At 44.4% G+C, this 25,768-nt stretch overlaps 1 protein-coding gene across 16 annotated transcripts in view; it reads right to left on the reverse strand.

The window, feature by feature from the left end:
• FNBP1 (formin binding protein 1) overlaps positions 1 to 25,768 on the reverse strand; it is a 301,149-nt gene that overhangs the window by 205,226 nt on the left and 70,155 nt on the right. For all 16 annotated transcript variants that reach the window (XM_040324630.1, XM_040324626.1, XM_040324622.1 and 13 more), the window contains exon 2: positions 23,516 to 23,631. In XM_040324630.1, coding sequence (XP_040180564.1) covers positions 23,516 to 23,631 — 116 coding nt within the window. The remainder of the gene's footprint in view (positions 1 to 23,515; positions 23,632 to 25,768) is intronic.

A 25,768-nucleotide genomic window follows, 5' to 3' on the forward strand; every position in this document is an offset into this window, starting at 1 on the left:
ATGGAAGACTACAAGAAAAAAATTATCGATGTTGTATGAAAAAAAAAAAAAAAAGGCTAGTAAAAAAATATGTACCGTATTTTTTTTTCAGGGTAGTTGAGGAATAACTTCCTAGGACGCTAGCAATAAAAAAAACGGAGGCATGATGGTTGAGGAAATAACCATATAGGGACTGGCCTAACGTTATTTGTTTGCCGGTATCCCAAACTCCTGAAAGGGGAAATTTCTCCCATTCCTGTGTCCCTCAATGGATGTTAAAGGAAATACGGGATAGTGGGTTGAGTCAAGCAAACCATTTCTTTTATGCCCCTGTCGCCAGATATGCCATGCAGTGACATCTGTCTCGAACCCTGGCATCAAGTTCCATCCATTTACTGCCCCCATTCAATAAGTAGGTCCTCGCCGGTTTTCTTTTGCCAGATGTGGCATGCAGTGACTTCTGTCTCAAACCCTGGCACCAAGTTCCATTTATTTACTGCCCCTATTCAATAAGTGGGTCCAAACGAGCTACTAAAGTGTTGTCATTGGTGGTTAACTGGTAGTGCTTAGTGACATGGGTGTAGCTTAAACCACAAATTACGGAGCTGGCTACCTTTGGAAAAGCTGGTATAGAAAGATACATAGAAGATGCATATCTGCAATGTTTGCCATCATGCAGGACACTTGGAATAATACCAATGTTAATCAACACCAGCACTCACTGCAGTAATCTCTTATTTATGGCTCAACAGCAACCACTGCTAAGCTTGCCATGAAAGCATTTATTCTGGTTTCACAACAACCACACTCAAGGTAAAAAACAAGTTGACCTGAACATTTCAAATGAAGCCTTATGCCTTGTACACACCATCGGAAATTTCCGATGAAAAAAGTCAGACGGAATTTTTTCATCGGATATTCCGATCGTGTGTGGGCCCCATCTGGCTTTTTTCCGTCAGAGTTTAGAAATAGAACAGGTTTTAATTTTTTCCGGAAATTCCGATCGTCTGAACCATGCATGCTCAAAATCAAGTCAACGCATGCTCGGAAGGATTGAACTTCATTTTTCTCGGCTCGTCGTATTGTTTTACGTCACCGCGTTATGGATGGTCAGAATTGAATCTGACAGTGTGTATGCAAGACAGCTTGAACGGAATTCCGATGGAAAATTCCATCGGATTTTTTTATTTTTTAAGTTACCATTTAAATGATTTATTGGATTTTATCTCATCAGAAATTCAGATCGTGTGTACAAGGCATTATAAGACAACTGCCCACCTACTACAAAAAAAAAAAAAAAAAATAAGAGGAATGTTATGCACCTTACCAACCGCTCTGTCTCTGCTACTCCTCTCTGTCAATCCCTTCACTGGCTTCCGCTCGCCCAACGAATTAAATTCAAAATACTACGACCTACAAAGCCATCCACAATTCTGCCCCCTGCTACATCACTGACCTAGTCTCCAAATACCAACCTAATCGCTCTCTTCGTTCTTCTCAAGACCTCCTGCTCTCTAGCTCTCTCATCACCTCCTCCCATGCTCGTCTACAGGACTTTTCCAGAGCCTCTCCAAGCCTATGGAACTCCTTACCCCAAACTATCCGTCTATCTCCTTCTCTTTTAGCTTTTCGAGGATCCCTGAAAACCCTCCTTTTCAGAGAAGCCTATCCTACCCACATCTAACAACTGTTTTTTAACTTTGCCCACCTGATCACCCCCCACATCTACTACCCTCTGTTCCACTTCACCCTCCCTTCTAGATTGTAAGCTCTAACGAGCAGGGCCCTCTGATCATTCCTGTATTAAATTGTATTGTAACTATAATGTCTTCCCTGATGTTGTAAAGCGCTGCGTAAACTGTTGGCGCTATATAAATCCTGTATAATAATAATAATAATGTTACAGTAAAAAAGTGAGAGAATTAAAGTTCCATTTTGGTTGCGTGACAAGCGCGTATTAAATTGCTGGACGGGTGCTTTCTTTCCTCCAATATTATTATGTAAACTTAACAAGAACTCTATATGATGTAATTGAAGGTAAATGACATGCTTAAACATGCAGAGAATGTGTGCCCTCAGCACAGTAATCATATCCGTATGTTTCATATGTTTTACATTAGGAGAACTGACCCCCTACATATACGTTATGTAGATGATATGCATTCTCTTATGGGCAGCTGTGAGAAAAGTAGACGGAGGCCTCAGACAGGCACACAGGGGTTTCGTACAGAAATGTAAGAAATATATGTGCGCTGCATTAAGAAAGGAATAGTTCCCTAAAAAACACACAAAAAAAAAAAAAAAAAACAGGTACGTCCAATTGATCAAAAATGTTAATGTTACATATAGGACAAAAATAAAGATCCATATAGGACGTGCATGAAGATCCATGTAGCCCTCCTTATTAATTAGAACAGGCTGGCTACCAGCAGGTAAACCCAGCCCTCTGCATGGGTATGCATTGGTCAGTGCATCTGAGCAAATGAGACCCATCAGTCATCAGACCACCAATCATCAGAGGTTCAGGTGACATTAAGAGCCCAAACAAACCATATGCCTTGTTTACTATGTTGGTGTGTCCTGAAACAGATAGAAAGTGCATACATTTTTGGAAAGCACCATGAATTTTACACCTGCTCACTCTTGAGCTTCTAAATATATGTGGCCTTAAAGCATATTAAAGATGAATTACAGGAATTCAGCCAGTTTGGAAAAAAATGCAGGCACACTATGTAAAAAGTACAGGTCTAAAGAGGTGCATGCTGTCTCTTGAACTTTTCTCTATTATTTATTGTATATCTAACAGGTTTATGGCTCTGCTGGTGCATACACTGACACTCAGGTCTGTGAGAGAGGAGAGAGGCTGCGCACCGACGTTCGGCTTCTTTCGGCAACTCGTGACGCGCTGTATGCGACGGTCAGAAGCCTGTCAATCATTTAGGAACGCCCAGTCCCGCAGAAGACATACCCGGAAGCGGCGGTGAAAATACGGTATGTACGGGGATTTTTTTTTTAAAAACAGCCGATTGTCATTAGGACAACTTGGCTGAATGTAATGTTAAAAATTAATTTTTTGGGTGAACCCCCGCTTTAAGCCTCATACACATGACTGGTTTTCCCGGCAGGAAAACTGCCAGGAGAGCATTTGGCCGGGAATCCCGGCCGTGTGTATGCTCCCTAATAGTTTTCCCGTCAGGAAAACAGCCGGGAATCCCGACAGGAAAATAGAGAACCCTGTTTCCTGTATGCTTACCTTAGTGTAGAAAAAACGCGCATGCTCGATAACACTTCGACACATGCGCGGTAGCATACAAACTTATAGCCAGATTCAGATAGACTGGCTTACTTTTGAGGCGGCGTAGCGTATCGCATATATGCTACGCCGCCGTAAGTGAGAGAGGCAAGTGCTGTATTCACAAAGCACTTGCCTCCTAAGTTACGGCGGCGTAGCGTAAATGGGCCGGCGTAAGCGCGCCAAATTCAAATGAGGGGGGCGTGTTTTATGTAAATGACTCGTGACCCGACGTGATTGACGTTTTTTTACGAAAAGGGGCATGCGCCGTCCGTGGACATTTCCCAGTGTGCATTGCTCCAAAGTACCCCGCAAGGACGTATTGGTTTCGACGTGAACGTAAATGACGTCCAGCCCCATTCACTGACGACTCACGGAACGCAAACGACGTAAATTTTTCAAATTTCGACGCGGGAACGACAGCAATACTTAACATTGACTAGGCCAACTATTTGTTCGACTAACTTTACGCCGGGAATCGCCTTACGTATACAGCGTATCTTTACTGCGAAGGGCAAGCGTACGTTCGTGAATCGGCGTATCTAGACATTTGCATACTCTACGCCGAACTCAACGGAAGCGCCACCTAGTGGCCAGCGAAAATATTGTACCCTAAGATACGACGGCGCAGGCCGTCGTATCTTAGCTAGGTTTAAGTGTATCTCAGTTTGAGCATACACTTAAACTTACGACGGCTTAGATTCCGAGTTACGACGGCGTATCTACTGATACGCCGGCGTAACTCTTTGTGAATCTGGCTATTAGTGTGGGGTGTAGCTAGATGGCAGCGACGGAATCGAATGTGACGAGACGCGGGCTCTTCGTAGTCAATGGCGTTTTTGCCGTCTGTATACACGGCTTTGCAAGGCAAGCTTGCCAGGAATCCCGTCAGGAAAACCAATGTCTTTTTTTTCAGACGGGATTCCCGGCCGTATGTACAGAGGGCTTTAATGTGTTTTTTTACTGAAATTTTGCGGTAATATTGTGTGTCATAAATAAAATCGGACTACCGCTATTTTATTCTCGGATATGGCCGCTTGCTGTATCACGGGAGTGCGCCCGCAAGAACTCATCACCATGCAAGCTCTCTCGCATGAATGTGATGAGTTCTCGCGAGGAGGACCAGAGACAGCTGTCGAGGGACCCCAGAAGACGTGGATCGGGGCCACTCTGTGCAAAATGAACTGCACAGTGGAGGTAAGTATAACATGTTTGTTATTTTAAAGAAAACATTTTTTTTCCTTTATTGACCCTTTAAATAGTCCCTAAAACATATTAATAGCTCCCCAATCGTTCCAGAAATCATTGCAAACACTTGCCTTATATCCTCCAGCTCATGTTGTGGCCGTATCCATCATATGTGTGGGCATGTGAAGCCTAGTTCCAAGTTCCTTTTTCTTCCTGGTTTTCAGGGAGAGGTGCATGCTGGGCGATTTTTAGGCACAGTAATGCAATGGGGTCTTAGGACAGGAAGTTGAACCACCTAGGACCAGGAACTAGGCAGATTACGAAATCTGCCTAGTAACAGCCAGATAGAAGTGAGTAAAACATTTTTATTTATTTTTTTATTAACCACTTAAGGACCGCCTCCTGCACATATACGTCGGCAGAATGGCACGGCTGGGCACAAGCACGTACAGGTACGTCCGGTCCGAAGCTCCATGACCACTGCCGCGGAACCCGCGGACCTGATCGCCGCCGGAGTCCCGCGACCGGTCCCTGGAGCTGAAGAACGGGGAGAGGTGTGTATAAACACAGCTTCCCCGTTCTTCACTGTGGCGCTGTCATTGATCGTCTGTTCCCTGATATAGGGAAAGGCGATCAATGACGTCACACGTCCAGCCCCGCCCCCTACAGTTAGAAACACATATGAGGTCACAGTTAACCCCTTCAGCACCCCCTAGTGGTTAACTCCCAAACTGCAATTGTCATTTTCACAGAAAACAATGCATTTTTATAGCATTTTTTGCTGTGAAAATGACAATGGTCCCAAAAATGTCGCAGTCACGAAAAAAAATCACTGATCGCCGCCATTAGTAGTAAAAAAAAAAAAAATTATAAAAATGCAATAAAACTATCCCCTATTTTGTAAACGCTATAAATTTTGCGCAAACCAATCGATAAATGCTTATTGCGATTTTTTTACCAAAAATAGGTAGAAGAATACGTATCGGCCTAAACTGAGGGAAAAAAACGTTTTTTTAATATATTTTGGGGGGATATTTATTATAGCAAAAAGTAAAAAATATAGAATTTTTTTCAAAATTGTCGCTCTATTTTTGTTTATAGCGCAAAAACTGAAAACCGCAGAGGTGGTTAAATATCACCAAAAGAAAGCTCTATTTGTGGGGAAAAAAATACGCCAGTTTTGTTTGGGAACCACGTCGCACGACCGCGCAACTGTCAGTTAAAGCGACGCAGTGCCGAATCGCAAAAACTGGCCGGGTTTTTTACCTGCCTTTTGGTCCGGGTCTTAAGTGGTTAAAGGCAAGCTGTTAATAGAAAGTACATTTTTAGGGTGGAACTCCGCTTTAACTACTGAAACAATTTTTTTACGTTTTTAATAACAGTGACATCATGGTTTACATTAGTATTTCATTATTATAAATGAAGTGACAATCACGTTAAAAAGAATTAATGAAAGGAAACATGGGAGCTACTTGCCAACTTGCATGATTAGGCATCGGTATTCCTAATTAACTACTTAGAGAGCCACTGCCCTAGAGCATGCAGGCAGCCAGTGAAATGTTGGGACAATTGGTATGCACATGCTTGTTTCAGGTGACTAACGTGCTAACCAGAAAAATAAGGACACTTCTAAAAAGCACAAATACGCACAGAAAAATGCTCAAATAAATATGTCAGATGTGAAGGAATCTTGTGTGCATGCTTTTAAGTCCCACAAGCAGACCACCCTTGAGGCCGGAATCACACTAGTGCGGTGCGAATTTCAGCTCTCTTATCTCTGCAGAGAGATAAGAGTAGTGTTCAGCAGATTAGAAAAGTTTTAGATGCGAATTTGGAGACCTGGGAGAAGTTCCGGGTGAGAGGAGAGTGGGGGAGAAGTGTATTGAGCTGAATGAGAGAAATTCCTGAAGAGAACTGAACACATCTGCGAATCAGCTGCGTACCCATAGAAGAAAATGGGCTTGAATTCGCACCTGAGCCGCACCGCAATGCATAAAAGACGCACACGGTTTTACTGCAATGCGCAGTGCGAATGCATCGCACATATGTGAACCAGCCTCATTGAAAACAATGTATTTAGAAATGTTCTGCGTATTGGATGCGGTTTAAGACACACTCAATTCGCATAGGTGTGAACCTGGCCTGAGAGTTGGTGTATGACCTCCCCGGCTGGACTTTGCAGGGCGCTCTGAATCATATGAAAGAGTTAAGTGCAAACGTTTTAAAGGGATTAAATAAGAAAGAATGCAATTTATGAACATAGCAAACAAATTTACATACAAATCCAGTTCTGTGGATGTTTGATCTCTGTGGACACCCAGGCTGAAAAGCATTGTAGCTGTGTGAGTGGCCGTCTGACACATCACAATGTTATTGGCATTCAATGAGTAATCTGAACACTGGCAGGACCTCACAATCACAGAGAATCTCCGCACATCCCGTAAAATGAGTCACGTGCTCCAGTTTGTTGAAGAGTATGGAAATGCTCAATGACCTTATTTAATACAATCCAGGAAAGCACTGTGTTTGATTCCCCTTAACTAAAGTTGAATGAGCGAGTTAATAATACACTATTGATTGTAATTAATTACTGCAGCTTCTCTACTGAATATAAGTGAACAAAGTGCAGCGCTAAACACATATTACATGCATACAAATGAAGTGCAAAACTGCATAAATCAATGTATTGAAGAAATAATCAAACTAGAGTCCATAAAGAAAAGAGTCCCATAGGAGAATCCATACTGAGAATGTAGATCAAGAGACCACAAACGTGACACAAACGTGACACCCACCACACAACCACAATTGGAGGCTTACCAGACAGCCAGCGACCACCATTACTCAGAGGGTCAAATAACGCTCAATCAGATCTCGCATTTCCATTGGATGGAATAAATTGGAGATTGCTACAGTATTGTGCTATTTCCTCCCCTGAGGAGGAAAACGCACCTTAAAGCGGAGGTGCACCCATTTTTTTTTTAAAAGCCAGCAGCTACAAATAGTGCAGCTGCTGGCTTTTAAAAAATGGACACTTACCTGTCCAGCGCGCCCGCGATGTCGGCAGCCGAGGCCGAGAAAACACTCGTCCCTCGGATGCTGCAGCAGCCATCACTGCTCGGTTCCCTACTGCACATGCGCGATTGGCGCAGCGCATCGTAACTGGTCCCTGCACTATCCTGGGAACAGTGTGTTTCCCAGAAGACAGCAGGGGGGGGGGGGTGATGTGACGTGACTCCCACGCGAGTCTATGCCCGGAAGTGGGTGCAAATACCTGTCTTAGGCCGCATTCACACAGTAACGCGGCGTATTTCGGCGTATTTTGCCGCGACAAATTGCGGCGTATTTAACCCGCGATTTGCCGCGACAAAACTGGTCTCTCTTTTTTTTTTTTTTACAACACATTGTTGTCTATGGCCGAACGCCAATGCCGCCTGAAAAAAAGGGTCCGGGACTTTTTTTCAGGCGGTAGGCGTACGGCGTTTCGGCGTGAGATGTGAACCATCTCCATAGACACCAATGTGAAATCTCACCTCCAGTGGCACGAGCGTCTGGCGTGAAAACGCCTAGATGTGAATGGAGCCTTTGGCCCCGTACACACGATAGAATCCATCCGCTGAAAAATCTCAGCGGATCGGTTTCAGCGGATAGATTCTATGGTGTGTACATTCCTGCGGATATTTATCCGCGGAAATTTCCCAATTCCAGCAGATAAAAATTTGTAGACATGTCTACAAATCTATCCGCTTGAATTGGCTCCCGCGGATCGATCCGGTGGTCTGTACAGACTCACCGGATCGATCCGTCCGAAGGGATCCCCGCATGCGTCGTAATGATTCGACGCATGCGTGGAATTCCTTTTATGACAGCGTCGCGCACGTCGCCGCGTCATCATCGCGGCGACGGCGCGACACGTCATCGCGAGGGGATTTCGGCGTGGATTTTGATCCGATGGTGAGTACACTCCATCGGATCCAAATCCGTGGAAATCCTCGAGAGGATTTATCCGCGGATACGGACCGGTGGACCGTATCCGCGGATAAATCCTCTCGTGTGTACTAGGCCTTAGACTGGTATCTGCACTCCCCTCCCCCTGAAAGGTGCCAAATGTGACACTGGAGGGGGAAGGGTTCCGAAAAGCGGAAGTTCCATTTTTGGGTAGAACTCCGCTTTAAAAAAACACACTTAAAGCCAAGTTTTTCATGCATTTTTGGCTTCAATGCATTCTGTTGGCCAGAATATAAATTTATTCTGGCCATTAGAATGCAGTAATGCACAAACATGCCTAAACATGTCTAGCACGTTTATGCGCGTTTGCAATTTTTTCTGCACAAACGGTCTTCTGTACGGGCAAGTGAAGGATTTTTTTTTTGCCTGTAAAAGCCTATGTGTGCATGGCCAGGCCAATATGGAGGGGTGCTTAGAGGCACCAACAAAAAAAACACCCAGTGTGCATGATGCCTTACCACTGGTTCATTTGAATGGGCTACCGTGCCTCCTGAAAACACAGAGAAAAGGTCCCTGCTCCATTTTATAAACCGCAAGTGCAGTGTGGTTCCCAGAGTGGCAAGCAGCTGCTGCGATTCCCAGTGCATGTGAGTGCCATTAGGATTAATGGCACCCGCACACATCTCTAGTGTTTTTCTGTGCGTGGTTGCGGCTGAAGGAACCACTGGCAAGAGTGTGAACCAAGCCTTAAGCCTAGTACACACTGAGTTTCTTTTTCCCTCAACCCAGTGGGATGAAGAAAAAAGAAACTGTCAGCTCTGGTCAGAGCCGTTGTACTAACTATACAATGTTAGTACAGCAATCTCCCCACTGAGCCATTGTGTTATGGCACTGGACGCCCGGGGACAATACCCTCACCCTCCTGCCAGAACACTAAGATCAGCGCACTCAGACATTGGCTGAGACGCTGATTGGGAGCCGGTCGGCTGCTGTTTTTTCAGCATGCTCGCCCCACAGAAGTCGGCCAAAAGCTTCCGTTGGACCGGCTGGCATACACACAGACTGATGTTGCGTGGCATTCGGCCCATGTGTACGATGCTCTAAAAATAGTGATGTAATATTCAAGGTTGCATTTAAAGCCATCGGGATTTATCAAGTGACCAAGGGAGAAAGCGTAGGTAGCAAGATCAAGGGGTCTGAAGACAAAGCCATGTCAGGATGGGTTTGTGTTGTAGGTGGCACTGAAGGAGACCTTAGATAGGTAGAAGGAGAACCATGAAAGAGCAGAGTCTTAGAGGCAAAGGGAGTGGAGTTGAGATTAAGAGCCGGTTCACACTGGGGCGACTTGGGATCCGACTTGAAGTCGCCTCAAGTCGTCCCAAGTCGCGCTGTCGAGAAAAACAATGCAAGTGAAGGGGAGCGGTGTTAATACACACGACTCGAGTCGTTCTGACTTCAAAAGAAGTTCCTGTACTACTTCAATCCAACTTGTAGGCGATTTGTACCCATTGATTTCAATGGAAGTCACCTCCAAGTCTGATCCAAGTCTGATCACTGTCTTAACTGAAGCGACTTTCCAGGAAGATAACATACATTTCTCAGGCAAACCTCTCCCTCCCTCCCCTAGAGCTGATTGTTGTTTGATTGGCCACTGGAAAGTCTCCTGTCCTGGAGACGACTTCAAGTTGTGTTGTAAATCGCCCCAGATCGCCCTGTGGTTCATGCTCAAGTCGTGGCGGAGTCGCCTCTGAAAGTCGTGCTGGAAGTCGTGTCGCCCTAGTGTGAACCGACTCTTAGAGGCAAAGGAAGTGGACACAAAGGTCAACTGTATCAAAGGCAGCAGAAAAGTCTAATGCCGCGTACACATGCCGCGCACAAATGTTCGATGTGAGCTTGTTGTTGGAAAATCAGACTGTGTGTATGCTCCATCGGACATTTGCTTTCGGAATTTCCAACCACAAATGTTTGAGAGCTGGCTCTCAATTTTTCCGACAACAAAAGTTCTTGTTGGAAATTCCGATCATCTGTATGCAGTTCCGACGCATACAAATGCAAAAAATCCGGAATCAATTTGACGCATGCTTGGAATCATTGATTCGTCTCGTCGTAGTGTTGTACGTCACCGCGTTCTCAACGTTCGGAATTTCAGACAACATTTGTGTGACCGTGTGTATGCAAGACGAGTTTGAGCGAACAATCTGTCGGAAAAAAAAATACACGGTTTTGTTGTCGGAATTCCCGATCGTGTGTACGCGGCATAATAGTGAACTATGAAGTAGTGGCCTGTGTTGCAGGCAAAAGCCAAACTATGCAGGGTCCCAAGGCTTGTTGTCCATTAGGTACCAGCTCAGACGTTGTAGCCTAGGCATTTAATTCCCCAACATTTTACTCTACACCGCAATAAGGAGAGGACACGAGCAGAACATAAACAATACAATGACAGCACCACTGAGAATGCTGCAGATGGGAGAAGCCTGAAACTCATTATTAGATCATGTTCATGCAACAAACATACGGCATGTGTAAGTCGATCAAATCCAGATTCTCAACACACAGCCTCATTCCTCACCAAGATTTATATGGATTAGTGGTGAAAGTTCTGCAAAGCAGTCTAAAACTCTTATGTTAGAAAGGATCATTGTACAAAAACGAGGCTCATTGTAAGTAGATGGATGTGCACTGTTCCAGTACTCCTGATCGGAGTCTGTGGCTCAGAAAGTACCAAAGCCAATAAATCACTATGACAGCCAGTCAGCTAGCATTTTCAGAAGGAGAGGTCCATTATGGCAGCCAGAAAAAAATGGGTTCCTTTAAAATCAATTTTACTGTAAGATTTTGGGTAGCTTCTTCTACATTTTCACATCGGGTGCCCCATGCATCATTTCTTTAAGGCCCCTTCCACACTGTGCGGATCCGCTTGCAGCGGTCCACCAGCTCAGCAGGAGATCTCTCCGTTGATCTCCGCTGAGCCGGCAGATGACAGGTTCCTCTCTGTTTACTGGGCGGGGAGGGGGTTGTCGAGCGCCGCTGTCTCCTATGGAGATCATCAGATCTCACCCGATCCGATCCACCATGGATGGATTTTAGCAGATCAGACATGTCACCGCTGACATCCTACGCTCCATAGGGAGGCATGGAGCGGCCGTTCAGGTCCTCCGAAAAAACTGACAGGCGGACCTGAACGCTCGGGCAGTGTGAAAGGGGCCTTAATCTCATTTCCAGTCAATGTTTTTTTAAATATTTCCAAATAGCATGCAAATTGGCCAGAAGCTGGCAAAGTGGTTGTAAAGGTTACATTTTATTTCTAAAATAATAAACATGGTATACTTACCTGCTCTGTGCAATAGAATTGCACCGAGTGGCTCCGAACCTCCTCTTCTGGGATCCCCCAACAGCACTCTCAACTCCTTTTATGTGTCTGTCACTTGTATAGGGGCAGACGTGCAGGCTTGCTCCCAAGCTGAGCTGTGTGTTTCCAGACACACTCAGCCCGGCTCGGCCCAATCTCCCCTGCTCACAGGAATTGACTGACAGCAGCTGGAGCCAATGGCTCCTACTGCTGCCTTTGTGCCCTGTGAATGTGGGGAAAGAGGAGAGAGCCGCTACAGATGGGAGAAAGCACAGGATTGAGTGAGGACTCAGGTAAGTATACAGGGGGAGGAGGGGGCGAAACTACTACTTACCTTACCATTTTTCCTATAATCTATCACAGGCTCAAGTATGCTGCAGCTGAACAGGGCTGAATGCTGTACTGTACAGTCAGGTCCATAAATATTGAGACATTGACACAATTCTAATCTTTTTGGCTCTATACACCACTACAATTAATTTGAAATGAAACAAACACGATATGCGGTAGACTTTCAGCTTTAATTTGAGGGCATTTACATCCAAATCAGGTGAACGGTGTAGGAATTACAACAGTTTGTATATGCGTCTCCCACTTTTTAAGGGACCAAAAGTAATGGGACAATTGGCTGCTCAGCTGTTCCATGGCCAGGTGTGTGTTATTCCCTCATTATCCCATTTACAAGGAGCAGATAAAAGGTCCAGAATTCATTTCAAGTGTGCTATTTGCATTTGGAATCTGTTGCTGTCATCTCTCAATATGAGATCCAAAGAGCTGTCACTATCAGTGAAGCAAGCCATCATTCGGCTGAAAAAACAAAACAAACCCATCAGAGAGATGGCAAAAACATTAGGTGTGGCCAAATCAACTGTTTGGAAAATGCTTAAAAAGAAAGAATGCATCGGTGAGCCCAAAAGACCCGGAAGACCATGGAAAACAACTCTGGTGGATGACTGAAGAATTAATTCCCTGGTGAAGAAAACACCCTTCACAACAGTTGGCCAGATCAAGAACACTCTCCAGGAGGTAGGTAGGTGTCAAAGTCAACAATCAAGAGAAGACTTCACCAGAGTGAATACAGAGAGTTCACCACAAGATGTAAACCATTGGTGAGCCTCAAAAACAGGAAGGCCAGATTAGATTTTGCCAAACAACATCTAAAAAAGCCTTCACAGTTCTGGAACAACATCCTATGGACAGATGAGACCAAGATCAGCTGACCACTGTATTGATGTCACTGGTCCCCAAAAAGTGCCACTTAGTGTCAGATTTGTCCCAGTCCTGCTAAAAATCGCAGATTGGCAGCATTACTAGTAAAAATTATAAAAAAATATAAAAAGTCCATGGGCCAGATTCTCAAAAGAATTACGCCGGTGTATCTACAGATACACCGGCGTAATTCAAAAATCCCGCCGGCGTATCATTGTTTTGTATTCTCAAACCAAGATACGCCAGAATTAGGCTAGGATCCGACTGGTGTAAGTCACTTACACCGTCGGATCCTAAATGCAATACTACGCTGGCCGCTAGGTGGCTTGTAAGTCGATTTCAGCGTCGCATATGCAAATGAGCCGAATACGCCGATTCCCGAACGTTTTTGCGCCGCTTCGCCGTAGTTTACGTCGTTTCCGTAAGTGTAAGGTTACTCCTGCTATATGAGGGGTAACCTTACGTCGGTCCGCCGTATGCCATGTTAAGTATGGCCGTCGGGACAGCGTCGGGTTTTTCGTCGTTTACGTAACTCGTCGCGAATAGGGCTGTGCGTTAATTACGTTCACATAGCAACCAATGTATTTGCGGCGTACTACGGAGCATGCGCAGTGGCCTACGTTTAAGGCCGGCGCATGCGCAGTTCGTTCGGCACGGGGGCGCGCTTAATTTAAATACAAGCCGCCCCCTTTGATTTACGCAGGGATACGCCGGGCCATTTAGACTACGCTGCTGCAAATTACGGAGCAAGTGCTTGGAGAATACGGCACTTGCTCCAGTAAGTTGCGGCGGCGTAGTGTTAATGGCATACGCTACGCCCTGTTCGTAGATACGCTGATCTACGAGAATCTGGCCCCCTGAATCTACTATGCCATAGTTTGTAGACGCTATAACTTTTGCGCAAACCAATCAATATATGCTTATTAAAAGAAAGCTCTATTTGTGGGGGAGGGGGGACAATTTTATTTGTGTACAGCGTTGCAGGGCCGCGCAATTGTCAGTTAACGCAACACAGTGCCGTATCACAAAAAATGGCCTGATCTGGAAGGGGGTAAAACCTTCCAGAGCTGAAGTGGTTAAAAGGAAAAAAAAATCATAAATATACGGCATGTTTTTACTAAAGGAGATATGTTGCTAGAAAGCTAGAAAAACTCGGGGAAGAGGGACAGTGTATAATTTCACACCTTGTCAAAATGCGCGTCATGGTGGAATTTGGCGAGATTGACATGGGAGCTCATAAAATCTTCAGCCTGATCTCTAACCTGCTTTTCTTGAAGAAAGCCAGGGGCAATATGATATTTTCACATAAACATGAACCTATACATAGCGCCCGATGAACAGATGCTTACCCCTAAACAAGCAACAAACACCAATGAGTGAACTTCAGCGTTCAGTCATTTTCTTTTAAAAAAAGAACGGAAATCAGCTTGATTAATACACTACTATCCGTGTGTATTAATGTTTTAAAATAAACCTTGCTTTTGCATGCAGTTAGTAATGTTTAAAATGTTGACAGCCATATTTGCTCATTACATATTTGGGCTCTGCTTCCTGCTTTGCTGTGCTACACAATGGTAGAGCTTTACAGTAGAATAACGTCCTTACAGGATGTCTCCAATTTATAAGCCGACCTCAATGCTCTGTCTAATAGGGTCACTATTTGGCAGATGAGGTTTAATGTTGATAAATGTAAAGTTATGCACTTGGGGGCTAAGAATATGCATGCATCATACATACTAGGGGGAGTACAACTGGGGGGATCCTTAGTGGAGAAAGATCTGGGGGTTTTGGTCGATCATAATCAATGATGGCATGAAATGCCAAGCTGCGGTTTCCAAAGCGAGCAAAGTCCTTTCTTGTAATAAGAGAGGTATGGACTCCAGAGACAGAGATATAATTTTGCCCCTGTACAAATCATTGGTAAGACCTCATCTGGAATATGCAGTTCAATTTTGGGCACCAGTTCTCAAAAAGGATATCAGGAAACTGGAGAAAGTGCAGAGAAGGGCAACCAAACTGATAAGAGGAATGGAGGAACTCAGCTATGAGGAAAGATTAGAGGAACTGAATTGATTCACTCTTGAGAAGAGGAGAATAAGGGGGGATATGATCAACATGTACAAATATATAAGGGGTCCATATAGTCAACTTGGTGTTGAGTTATTCACTTTACGGTCATCACAGAGGACAAGGGGGCACTCTTTACGTCTAGAGGAAAAGAGATTTCACCTCCAAATACGGAAAGATTTCTTCACAGTAAGAGCTGTGAAAATGTGGAATAGAATCCCTGCAGAGGTGGTTCTGGCCAGCTCAGTAGATTGCTTTAAGAAAGGTCTGGATTATTTCCTAAATGTACATAATATAACTATGAGTACTAAGATTTATAGGTAATGTTGATCCGGGGAATATCCAATTGCCTCTCGGGGGATCAGGAAGGAATTTTTTCCCCTACTGTAGAAAATTGGATCATGCTCTGCAGGGTTTTTTTTTGCCTTCCTCTGGATCAACTGTGGGTATAGAATTGGGTATATGGGATTGTATGGTATGATTATTATTTTTTTATGGTTGAACTGGATGGACTTGTGTCTTTTATTTTTTTATTGTTTCAAACATTTTATTAAAGTTAAAATAGGAATACAATTTATTTACGTATACATACACGGGGTTGTACAATAAATATTGAACATAAAATACCAGAAATATGGAGGTAGACAATATATGCTTAAAAAGAAAAAGAAATGGTGCCTTATCAGTGGTGTCAGTGGGCGGACAAGTGCTCCACTGTTGATGTCGGTGTAAGGAATGGTGCCTCATCCATGGTGTCAGTAGAAGGAATAGTGCCCCATCAATAGGGTCAGTGGAAAGAATGGTTCCCTGTCGCTGGTGTCAGCAGTAAGAATAGCGCCCCATCATTGGTGTCAGTGGGAAGAAGAATGGTTCCCCATCATTGGTGTCAGTGGGAGGAATAGTGCCTCATCATTGGTGTCAGTGGGAGGAATGGTGCCTCATCATTGGTGTCAGTGGGAGGAATGGTGCCTCATCATTGGTGTCAGTGGGAGGAATGGTGCCTCATCAATGGTGTCAGTGGGAGGAATGGTGCCTCATCAATGGTGTCAGTGGGAGAAATATTATTTTTAAACAGAGCATTTGGGCTACTTTTGGCCAGAACTGTATTAGCTATTAAAGCAACAGTCATGTCTCTGGCACCACAGTAAATAAAAACATCAATGCCTGAAATCCCACAGGTGGATGTGCTAGATTTAGATACCAAAACAACCGCAGCCAGAGCCTCGGGGGGTGAGACATCATGCGGTGTTCATGGCTACAGAGATGCACCAACATTAGAGAATACAGAGATATCATCCCTATTGTCTGCAGTCCCTATGGAAACCTGCTAGACAAACCAAACACAAACTCTACAATAGAACTCTGACCACAAATAAACATAAGCTGCCCATACACTAGTAGATTTTTGAAGGAATGTTTGTATGAACATTCATATAAAACTAGTCATTAGTTCCAAACTGATGCCTTTTGAGGGCATTGTCCTCATATGTCCCTTCTTCTTTATAAATAAAAAATCTATATAAGATACTCTACCATCAAATTCAAGAGCTCCTTCACACTATCAACCAGCAATAGAAGTATGTCCACCTATTAAACCGTACTAGGAAACGATACTTGCGCCTATATTTGACTATTGCCTCGTTTCCACTGAGCAGATCGGTTTGGGTTGGTTCGGTACAGTGCGCTATTTTTAAGTGTTTCCATTATGAAAGCGGCCCATACAACCAAACCATACCGCACCATTCTGGGTCCTGCTTCAGATGTGGGGCCATAGAAAATGGTACGGTTCGGTTAGGGCGGAGCTACAATACATTCCACTGATTGGCGGATACACTAGGCATTTTTTCACTAGGGGAAATGACCAAGCTTCTGTTCATACATCGTATGAAAAGAGGATCAGCATTTCTCCCTCTGGCAGGACCGGTAGCTGTGTGTTTACACACACACAGCTCCCGGTCCCCATTCTGTAACGAGTGATCGCGTGTGCCCGGCGGCGATCGTGCCCGCCGGGCACGCACACGGGAGCGAGAGGGGGGCTTGCGCACGCGCCCCTAGTGGCCTGCGCGAGAGCCGATGTTATATTACTTGCTCCTGCGCAGGGGAGCCGACTTGTCGCCGAAAAACGACAGTGGGCGGTCGGCAAGCAGTTAAAGCTGTCTTTGACCCTCTGTAATAGGGGGTCACTGAGATCCGGTAAGCAGGCACTTCTCTCGGTGGTGGATTTTGCCATACAACTTCTATCTGTGAAGCAATCACAGCATTTGGAAGAGACTGTTTTCACATGGGTGTTTCAAATTTGGAGTCCATCATAATATTTTTACAGCATCACCACTGGTGTTTTTTCTGGACTTTTTTTGGTTCATACAACACTTATTTGTTTCACGTATCAATATAGGGTCGGATTCAGATACCTGAGCGTATCTTTCTTCCGGCGTAACGTATCTCCGATACGTTACGCCGCTGTAACTTTGGGCGCAAGTTCTGTATTCAGAAAGAACTTGCGCCCTTATTTACGGCGGTGTAACGTATGTGTTGCGGCGTAAGGCCGCGTAATTCAAATGGGGATGTTGGGGGCGTGTTGTATTTAAATTTGACTTGACCCCGCGTTTTTTAAGTTTTTTTTTAACGGCGCATGCGCCGTCCGTAAAATATCCCAGTGTGCATTACGCCAAAGTACGCCGCAAGGACGTATTGGAATCGACGTGAACGTAAATGATGTCCAGCCATATTCACGAACGACTTACGCAAACAACGTAAAATTTTCACAATTTGACGCGGGATTGACGGCCATACTTAACATAGGATACGCCGCACATACCCCTAATATAGCAGGGGTAACTTTACGCTGGAAAAAGCCTAACGCAAACGACGTAAAAAAAAAAGCTCTGGGCGATCGTTCGTTTCTGAATCGGCGTAAATACTAATTTGCATATTCCTCGCGTAAACATACGGAAGCGCCACCTAGCGGCCAGCCTGAAAATGCAGCCTAAGATACGATGGGGTAAGACACTTACACCTGTCAGATCTTAGGGATATCTATGCTTAACTGATTCTCTGAATCAGGCGCATAGATACGACCGACCGCACTCAGAGATACGACGGCGTATCAGGAGATACGCCGTCGTATCTCTTTTCTGAATCCGGCCCAAAGTGTTTTGATTATTGGACTATAATATTATTAATTTTTGCATTCACTCACTCATTTCTACTCATTTATTTGTACCAAGTGACAATTATTCACTATTTTTGTTTATAGTTAGCGCAACCTATATTTTTTCCATTTCTGTACACTGTTTGTTTATCAGCAGGTCTGCAACTTTCTTATCCTCACAGATTTTATTCATTTATTCAATTATTTTGGGATCACATATATATTTTTCAATCAATATATTTCTTAGCAAGTTTTAGCGCAGTTTCTTCCCTAATTTTTTTTATAAATTAAAAGGGAAACTATTATTTTTCTCCATTCTTCCCTAAAAAGAGCTCTTTCATTTGTGCGCAACCAGATGTAACAAAGCGTCTGCTTTTTGCAATAGTCAGAAAAAAGTCAATTTGTCATAAGAAAAAGTAATAAAGTCAGAGAGTTATTGTACATCAGGGATATGCAATTAGCGGACCTCCAGCTGTTGCAAAACTACAAGTCCCATCATGCCTCTGACTCTGGTTTCATGCTTGTGGCTGTCAGAGTCCTGCTATGCCTCATGGGAATTGTAGTTCTGCAACAGCTGGAGGTCCACTAATTGCATATCCCCGTTGTACATGGTTCCAATGGCGGAACCCATGCATTAGGGTCGCAGGGGCGGCGCCCCTCTGATCCATGCACCAGGCCCCCTAATCTACATGCAGGACGCCAGACGCATGGATTCCAATGGATTTTTTTTTTTATGCTCGTGATTAAAGCCTACTGATTGCTTACATGCATTCTCCCAGAAATTTAAAAGTTTATTTAATTCCTTGCTTCTGCTGTCCTTGGGTCTTACTATTTCAAATCTCTGCTGGTGTATCAAAATAGTTTTTTTATAGCTAAAGGGCGCTTTATAGATGTGCACGCTAGTATAGCTTGTGGCTTGTTAGCAGGAAGGAGCAAAGAATATGCATATTAAAAAGGTTTCAGGGGATACATTCTTTTAAATAGTAATTAGGAACATTGTGGTTTTGTTGCCTCTCCTCCCTCCCCCAACAAATGTCCTTTTGTACATGCTTCTAGACACATCACTAAAATAAGCATGCAGATTAGAAAGTGAGAGGGAATTCAAAACTACTGATGATCTGTGGCTCCAGGTCAAAGGCTCAGAAAATACTAAAGCCACTGTAATGCCACGTACACACGATCGTTTTCCGGCATGAAAAAAATGTCATTTAAAATGATCGTGTGTGGGCTTCACGTCATTTTTCGGCTTCTGAAAAACGTAAATTTTTTTTTTTTGAACAGGCTGCATTTTTTTAACGACGTTTTAAACAATGTCGTTTTTCGGGTTGTAAAAATGATCGTGTGTGGGCTAAAACTACGTTAAAAACCCGCGCATGCTCAGAAGCAAGTTATGAGACGGGACCGCTCGTTCTCGTAAAACTACCGTTCATAATGGAGTAAGCACATTCATCACGCTGTGACAGACAAAAAAGCGCAAATCGTCTTTTAAAAACACAAACTCAGCTAAAGCAGCTCCAAGGGTGGCGTCATCCGAATGGAACTTCCCCTTTATAGTGCCGTTGTACGTGTTGTACGTCACCGCGCTTTGCTAGAGCATTTTAAAAAACGATGGTGTGTGGGCAACGTCGTTTTAATGATGAAGTTGGAAAAATGTTGTTTTTTCTACATGCCGAAAAAACGTTTTTTTTTTTCATGCTGAAAAATGATCGTGTGTATGCAGCATTAGGCTCGGTTCGCATTGCCGTAACTTGGGATCCGACCAGTGGTGGCCGCTCATGCAGGGCGCAGGGGCGCAGCCCCCCTAATCCATGCACCCGGTTGGCTTCAAAAAGTGTGGGCTTGAGGCACAGAGCACTGTTGTGTGACATTAGCTAATTAATATTCACTAATGTCTTCCTGTTTCTCCTCCTGGCCAATCAGGAAGCGGGTCTAATGAAATGAAACCCGTCTAGCCCTGGAGTCCTAAGACCCCAATCGGCCGCGAGTCTAAAGTCCTGATTTGCCGGGAGGAGAAGCGACCGCCAGCACTCGGGAGAAGACACGAGGGGGAAGCAGCCGAAGCCTCGACCTGGATAGCGTAAGTGCAGGGCTTGTGGGGGCGACGGGCGAGTGATGCAGTGATCGAGCAACGTGGGGAGCGGCGATCAAGCGAGCAAGCAAGCAATGGGGGTGGGGGTTGGATGGTGGGCTGGCAGCGGGCTAGTAGTTCAAGGCGATTTCTATTCAACTTGTGCCCATAGACTTTAATAGAAGTTACCTCCAAGTTGGATCCTAGTCTATATTTATGTGATTTGGATCCAGAATTACAGGAAGTTTACCCAGGCATTCCCGAAATTCACTTCTAAAGCTGCATTAAATTACATCAAAGTAATACTTGCGTCGCCAGAAAAAGTCGTACAACTTAAAAGGTGGTGGCAGTGTGAACTGAGCCTAATTGTTATGTCACAGCCAGACAAGTAGCAATCTCTGAATGAGAAGAAGGCAATGGTCGCCCCCAAGTTTTTCCAATTACAGGTTTCCTTTAACACCTAGACACCATAGCTGTAGATTCATGTCTCAAAACTTGGTTCCCCATGCCATAAAAAACATCCATCTATATTCTATGTAAGAAGCAGTATGCAAGCTGAGCACACTCCTAGTTCTGGGACTGTCCTGCCACTGGTCTACAACAAAGGTCAAGTACCAATCAGCATGCTCCCAATCATTTGATTATCTTGACAGCCAATCATAGTGATCACACGACTTTGTTTGCAAACAAACCTGGCAGCTTCAGTCGTCACTGTGCTTCACAGACAGAGTGGCATAGTGACAGCTGAAGCCAGTAGGAAGTAGATCTCACAGTGCAATACAGTTTGAACTTTTGAATCAAATAACTTTTTATCGCTTTTGTGTAAAATAAAAATAAAAAAAGATTTTTCCTCATTAAAAAAACATGAACAGGGTACAATTAAAACAGTATCAAATAAAAGTGTACATGTCCTTAAAAAATCCAAAACTATTATGTAGGCAAATAAATAAGTTATTGTCAAGAAAATCTCTGCATATTGAAGTTTCTAAATTCGGTGCAGGCATCTAATGCCTCGTACACACGATCGGAATTTCCGATGAAAAAAGTCAGACGGACTTTTTCCATCTGAAAATGCGACCGTTTGTGAGCACATCAGAATTTTTCCATTGGATATTTTGAGGGATTCCATCAGAGTTTTCATAGAGAACATGTTCTCTTTTCTTCCGATGGAATTCCGTCGCAATTCCGATGTGAGTTTGGTCGGGGAAAAGCCTGATCGTGTGTACGAGGCATTACACTCAATGAATTCTGCTCATTGAGGGGTTAAAGGAAACCTATTGTAAGAGAAATTGGGAGCTGCGTCAAAATGCCAATTGCATGGCCGTATTGCTTGCTTCCATAATTTTGGTAGCTGACCCAGATCAACTAAGCAATTAGGATGTTTCAGTATCTCCATTGTCTCTGAATGTCAGGCTGCTCTTACTTCTGGTAGTTTCAATGTTTGCCCCCCCCCCCCTCCCGTATAGTTCTACTGGTCAGTGGGGCCACCCAACACTGTGATGGCCAACAAACAAGTATGAGTGAGTGACTACCAGGATGTATTAGAGCTTTGTCCAATCAGAACAGCCCAAGACTCTGGTTGAGTTGTATGACTGAATCCTGCTCTGGATAGGTGCATTCCAAGTGCCTATGAATGTCAGGCTGGTCTTTCTTCTGGTAGTTTCAAAGTTTTCCCACCCCCTCACGTATAGTTCTATTGGCCAGTTGGGCCACCCAACATTGTGATGGCCAATATAAAAGTATGAGGATGGAAAGAAGCAACTCCCAGGATGTGTCAGAGCTTTGTCCAATCAGAAGAGCCCAAGATTGTGGTAGAATGGTGGGACTGAATGCTGCTCTGCATATGTGCACCTTCAAGTGCCTATGCTTTATACCTAACAGCAGCATCTTTATCATTTTAGTCTGATGTCTAGAGCCACATACTCATTGTGGGTTAGTAGCCAAGCTACTAGGATTCCAGAAGAAGGACACAAATAGCTGGATTCAGGTACGTTTGAGCGAGCGTAAATGGGCCGGCGTAAGCCCGCCTAATTCAAATTAGGAAGGTAGTGGGCGTGTTGTATTAAAATTAGCCGTGACCCCATGTAAATGACTTCCCGAACGAACGGCGCATGCATGCTCAGAATCACTACGTAAAATCCGATGGCAGTTCCGACGTCCATACCCTACACAACTTAGACCAGCTATTTGGTGGTTTATCTTTACGCCGGACGTACGCATTACGTAAACGGCGTAGCTTACTGCGACGGGCGCAAGTACGTTTGTATATTGGCGTATCTAGGTCATTTACATATTCGACACGTAAATCAATGGAAGCGCCCCTAGCGGCCAGCGTAAATATGCACCCAAGATACGATGGCGTAGGAGACTTACGTCGGTCGTAGGAAGCCAAAATTCAGGCGTATCTTGTACTGTTAATACAGCGCATAGATACGACGGCGCATCCGTGGACTTACGCGGCGTATCTTTAGATACGCCAGCGTAAGTCTTTCTGAATCTGGCCCATTGTCACCCAACCCATCTCTCCCATCAAGTCGGAGTGCTGTCATGCTCCCATCCCCAGTGTACCTTCAGGGTCATGCACTTGTAAGGCAGGGCCCCCTAATCATCTGTGCATTCAATACTGGAAATGCAAGGCCTGTACACGGGTGTAGGCTGTAGTACACCCAAGTGAAGTAGGCCTTAAGAGCCAGTTCACACAGGGGCAACACGACTCAAGCCGCGACTTCGCAAGGCGACCTGGATGTGACCTGAGCGCACACCACAGCGCGACATGGGGTGACAAACAAGGCGACTTCAAGTCGCCTCCAGGACAGGCGACTTTCCAGTTGCCAATCAAACAACAAACAGCTCTGTGGGAGGGGTTTGCCTGAGAAAACGATCATCTCTTCCTGTATTGTTGCTTCAGTTAAGACACAATCCGACTTTGGAGGCGACTTCCATTGAAATCAAGGGGTACAAGTCGCCTAGAAGTCGGATTGAAGTAGTACAGGAACCTTTTCTGAAGTCGGAGCGACTTCAGTAGTGTACATTAAGACGGGTCTCATTGACTAACATGGAATTTGACATGTTACGCGACTTGGGGCGACTTCAAGTCGGATCCCAAGTCGCCCCTGTGTAAACCGGCTCTAAAGGTATGTGCACACATCTTGCAGTGCCCAATTAGGTATGAGCATAAGGTATGTGTGACGGGTACACTTTAATATTAATATGTTGGCATTGTGCGGATTCCAGACACCAGTAAACCCGTACACTCAGCCTTACCGGAGCTGTTTTGCATAGTTGATTTCGATCTCCGTTCTCTCTTTCACAAACTTGATGTATTTTTCCAGTACTTCAATCCCCCACTGTGTGTGTTTTTCGAGGTTGTCAAACTGATCCTGTAATACAGAAAAGTGATTGGTTATCTTCTGACCGGAGCACAGAATGAAAACGTTCCCAAACAGCACACGTGCCAACACAATGCACAGCCCACAGCACCCTTCTATTACTACATCACAATAAACCCAACACATTGTTTAAAGGCATTAGAAAGTACATCTAGAAATGGCTTACAGCTAATTTCAATATGCAGGGTGTCCCAAAACTCCAGATCCATAGGTGAAAATGTATTAAAAAGTTTTATTCCAATGAATGCTTAGAGAGATGGCCCAGGACTTTACAGCACATGTGCTGAATAGGAGATCGCTGCACATTTCTTCATGTAGCACAGGGGTCTCCAAACTGTGGCCCAGGGGCCAGATGCGGCCTTTTGCTTGCCTTTATCTAGCCCTTGGGGCAGTGTTCCCCTCACCGATACATGACACTATTCCTTACACTGACCCCGATTGGGCATTATTCCTCCAACTGACACCAGATTTGCAGTCCAAGGACCCCGCCTGTGGAATGCACTACCAACCACCATCCGACTGGAGTCGGACCACTTGGCCTTCAGGAGAAAGATTAAAACCCATCTCTTCTGAGGTCAAGGGGTTCCTTACCCATGAAATGGATACAGCGCCCAGAGGCGATTCAGTTCGCATGTGTTGCGCTTTACAAGTCTCTTACTCACTCACTCACCAACGTCCGGCCCCCCTAAAGTCTGAAGGACCATAAACTGGCCCTTTTTTTAAATTGAAGGGGACGGTCCACGGCTCTGTATCTGGAATGGACACAGGGAGCTGTGGCTCGGCTCCGGTGCCCCCATAGAAAACTGCTTGCTGTGGGGGCACTCAACAGGGGGGAGGGGCCAGGAGAACCGAAGAGGGAACCGAAAAGGGCAGGATCCGGGCTGCTCTGTGCAAAACCATTACACAGAGCAGGTACCGTATATACTCGAGTATAAGCCCAGTTTTGCAGCACAATTTTTTGTGCTGAAAATCCCCCCTTTCGGCTTATACTGGAGTCCTCCTCTGCAGCCTAATCCCCCGGTGCTGTGATACATTCAATCTAATAGGCGGCCATGCAATGTAACCAAGCGCCGCCTCCTGTATGGTCGGACAAATGTCTGATCGTGTGTACAAGGCTAAAAAGGTTTTGATTAATAAATTCATATTAATTTTCCATATTAGTCTGCAGTGAAACACAGAGATAAAATATTTCTCCTTATAATAATAGTAACAGTACTCACTGCTTTTTTAGGGACATTGAACTAAAGATCAAATTCTAAGCATCGTCTGCATTCATGGTTTTATCTCTAGCAAAGTTATTTTTCAATAACCTTCCATGAGTGGGAGTCTAGAGTTGCAGTTTATAAATATGTAAAGTATCTCACAAAAGTGAGTACACCCCTCACATTTTTGTAAATATATTATTCTATCTTTTCATGTGACAACACTGAAGAAATGACACTTTGCTACAATGTTGTGTAATGAGCGTATAGCTTGTATAACACTGTACATTTGCTGTCCCCTCAAAGTAACTCAACACACAGCCATTAAAGTCTAAACCGCTGGCAACAAAAGTGAGTACACCCCTAAGTGAAAATGTCCAAATTGGGCCCAATTAGCCATTTTCCCTCCCTGGTGTCATGTGACTTGTTAGTGTTACAAGGTCTCACGTGTGAATGGGGAGCAGGTGGGTTAAATGTGGTACACCTGTTCAATTGCTTGGTAACAGAAATTGCTAATCAGCCAATCACATGGCAGCAACTCAACGCATTAGGGGTTTTGCTTTTAGGCCAAAAATTTCAAATTTCAATCTGACCAGAGCACCTTCTTCCACATGTTTGCCGTGTCCTCCATAAGGCTTCTCACAAACTCCAAACAGTTCCTATGGCTTTCTTTCAACAATGTCTTTCTTCTTGCCACACTTATATAAAGGCCAGATTTGTGGAGAGCACAACTAATAGTTGTCCTGAGGACAGATTCTCCTACCTGACCTGAGCTGTGGATCTCTTCAGATCCTCCAGAGTTACCATGGGCCTCTTAGCTGCTTCTCTTTTTTTTTTTTTCATTCAAATTTCGTTTATTTTTAATAAAAGAAGATACAATCGAATAAAATAGTGGAATATATATCATTGATACATATAATATCGAC

This window comes from Rana temporaria, chromosome 9 (assembly GCF_905171775.1).
Source record: "Rana temporaria chromosome 9, aRanTem1.1, whole genome shotgun sequence".
Taxonomy (NCBI): domain Eukaryota; kingdom Metazoa; phylum Chordata; class Amphibia; order Anura; family Ranidae; genus Rana; species Rana temporaria.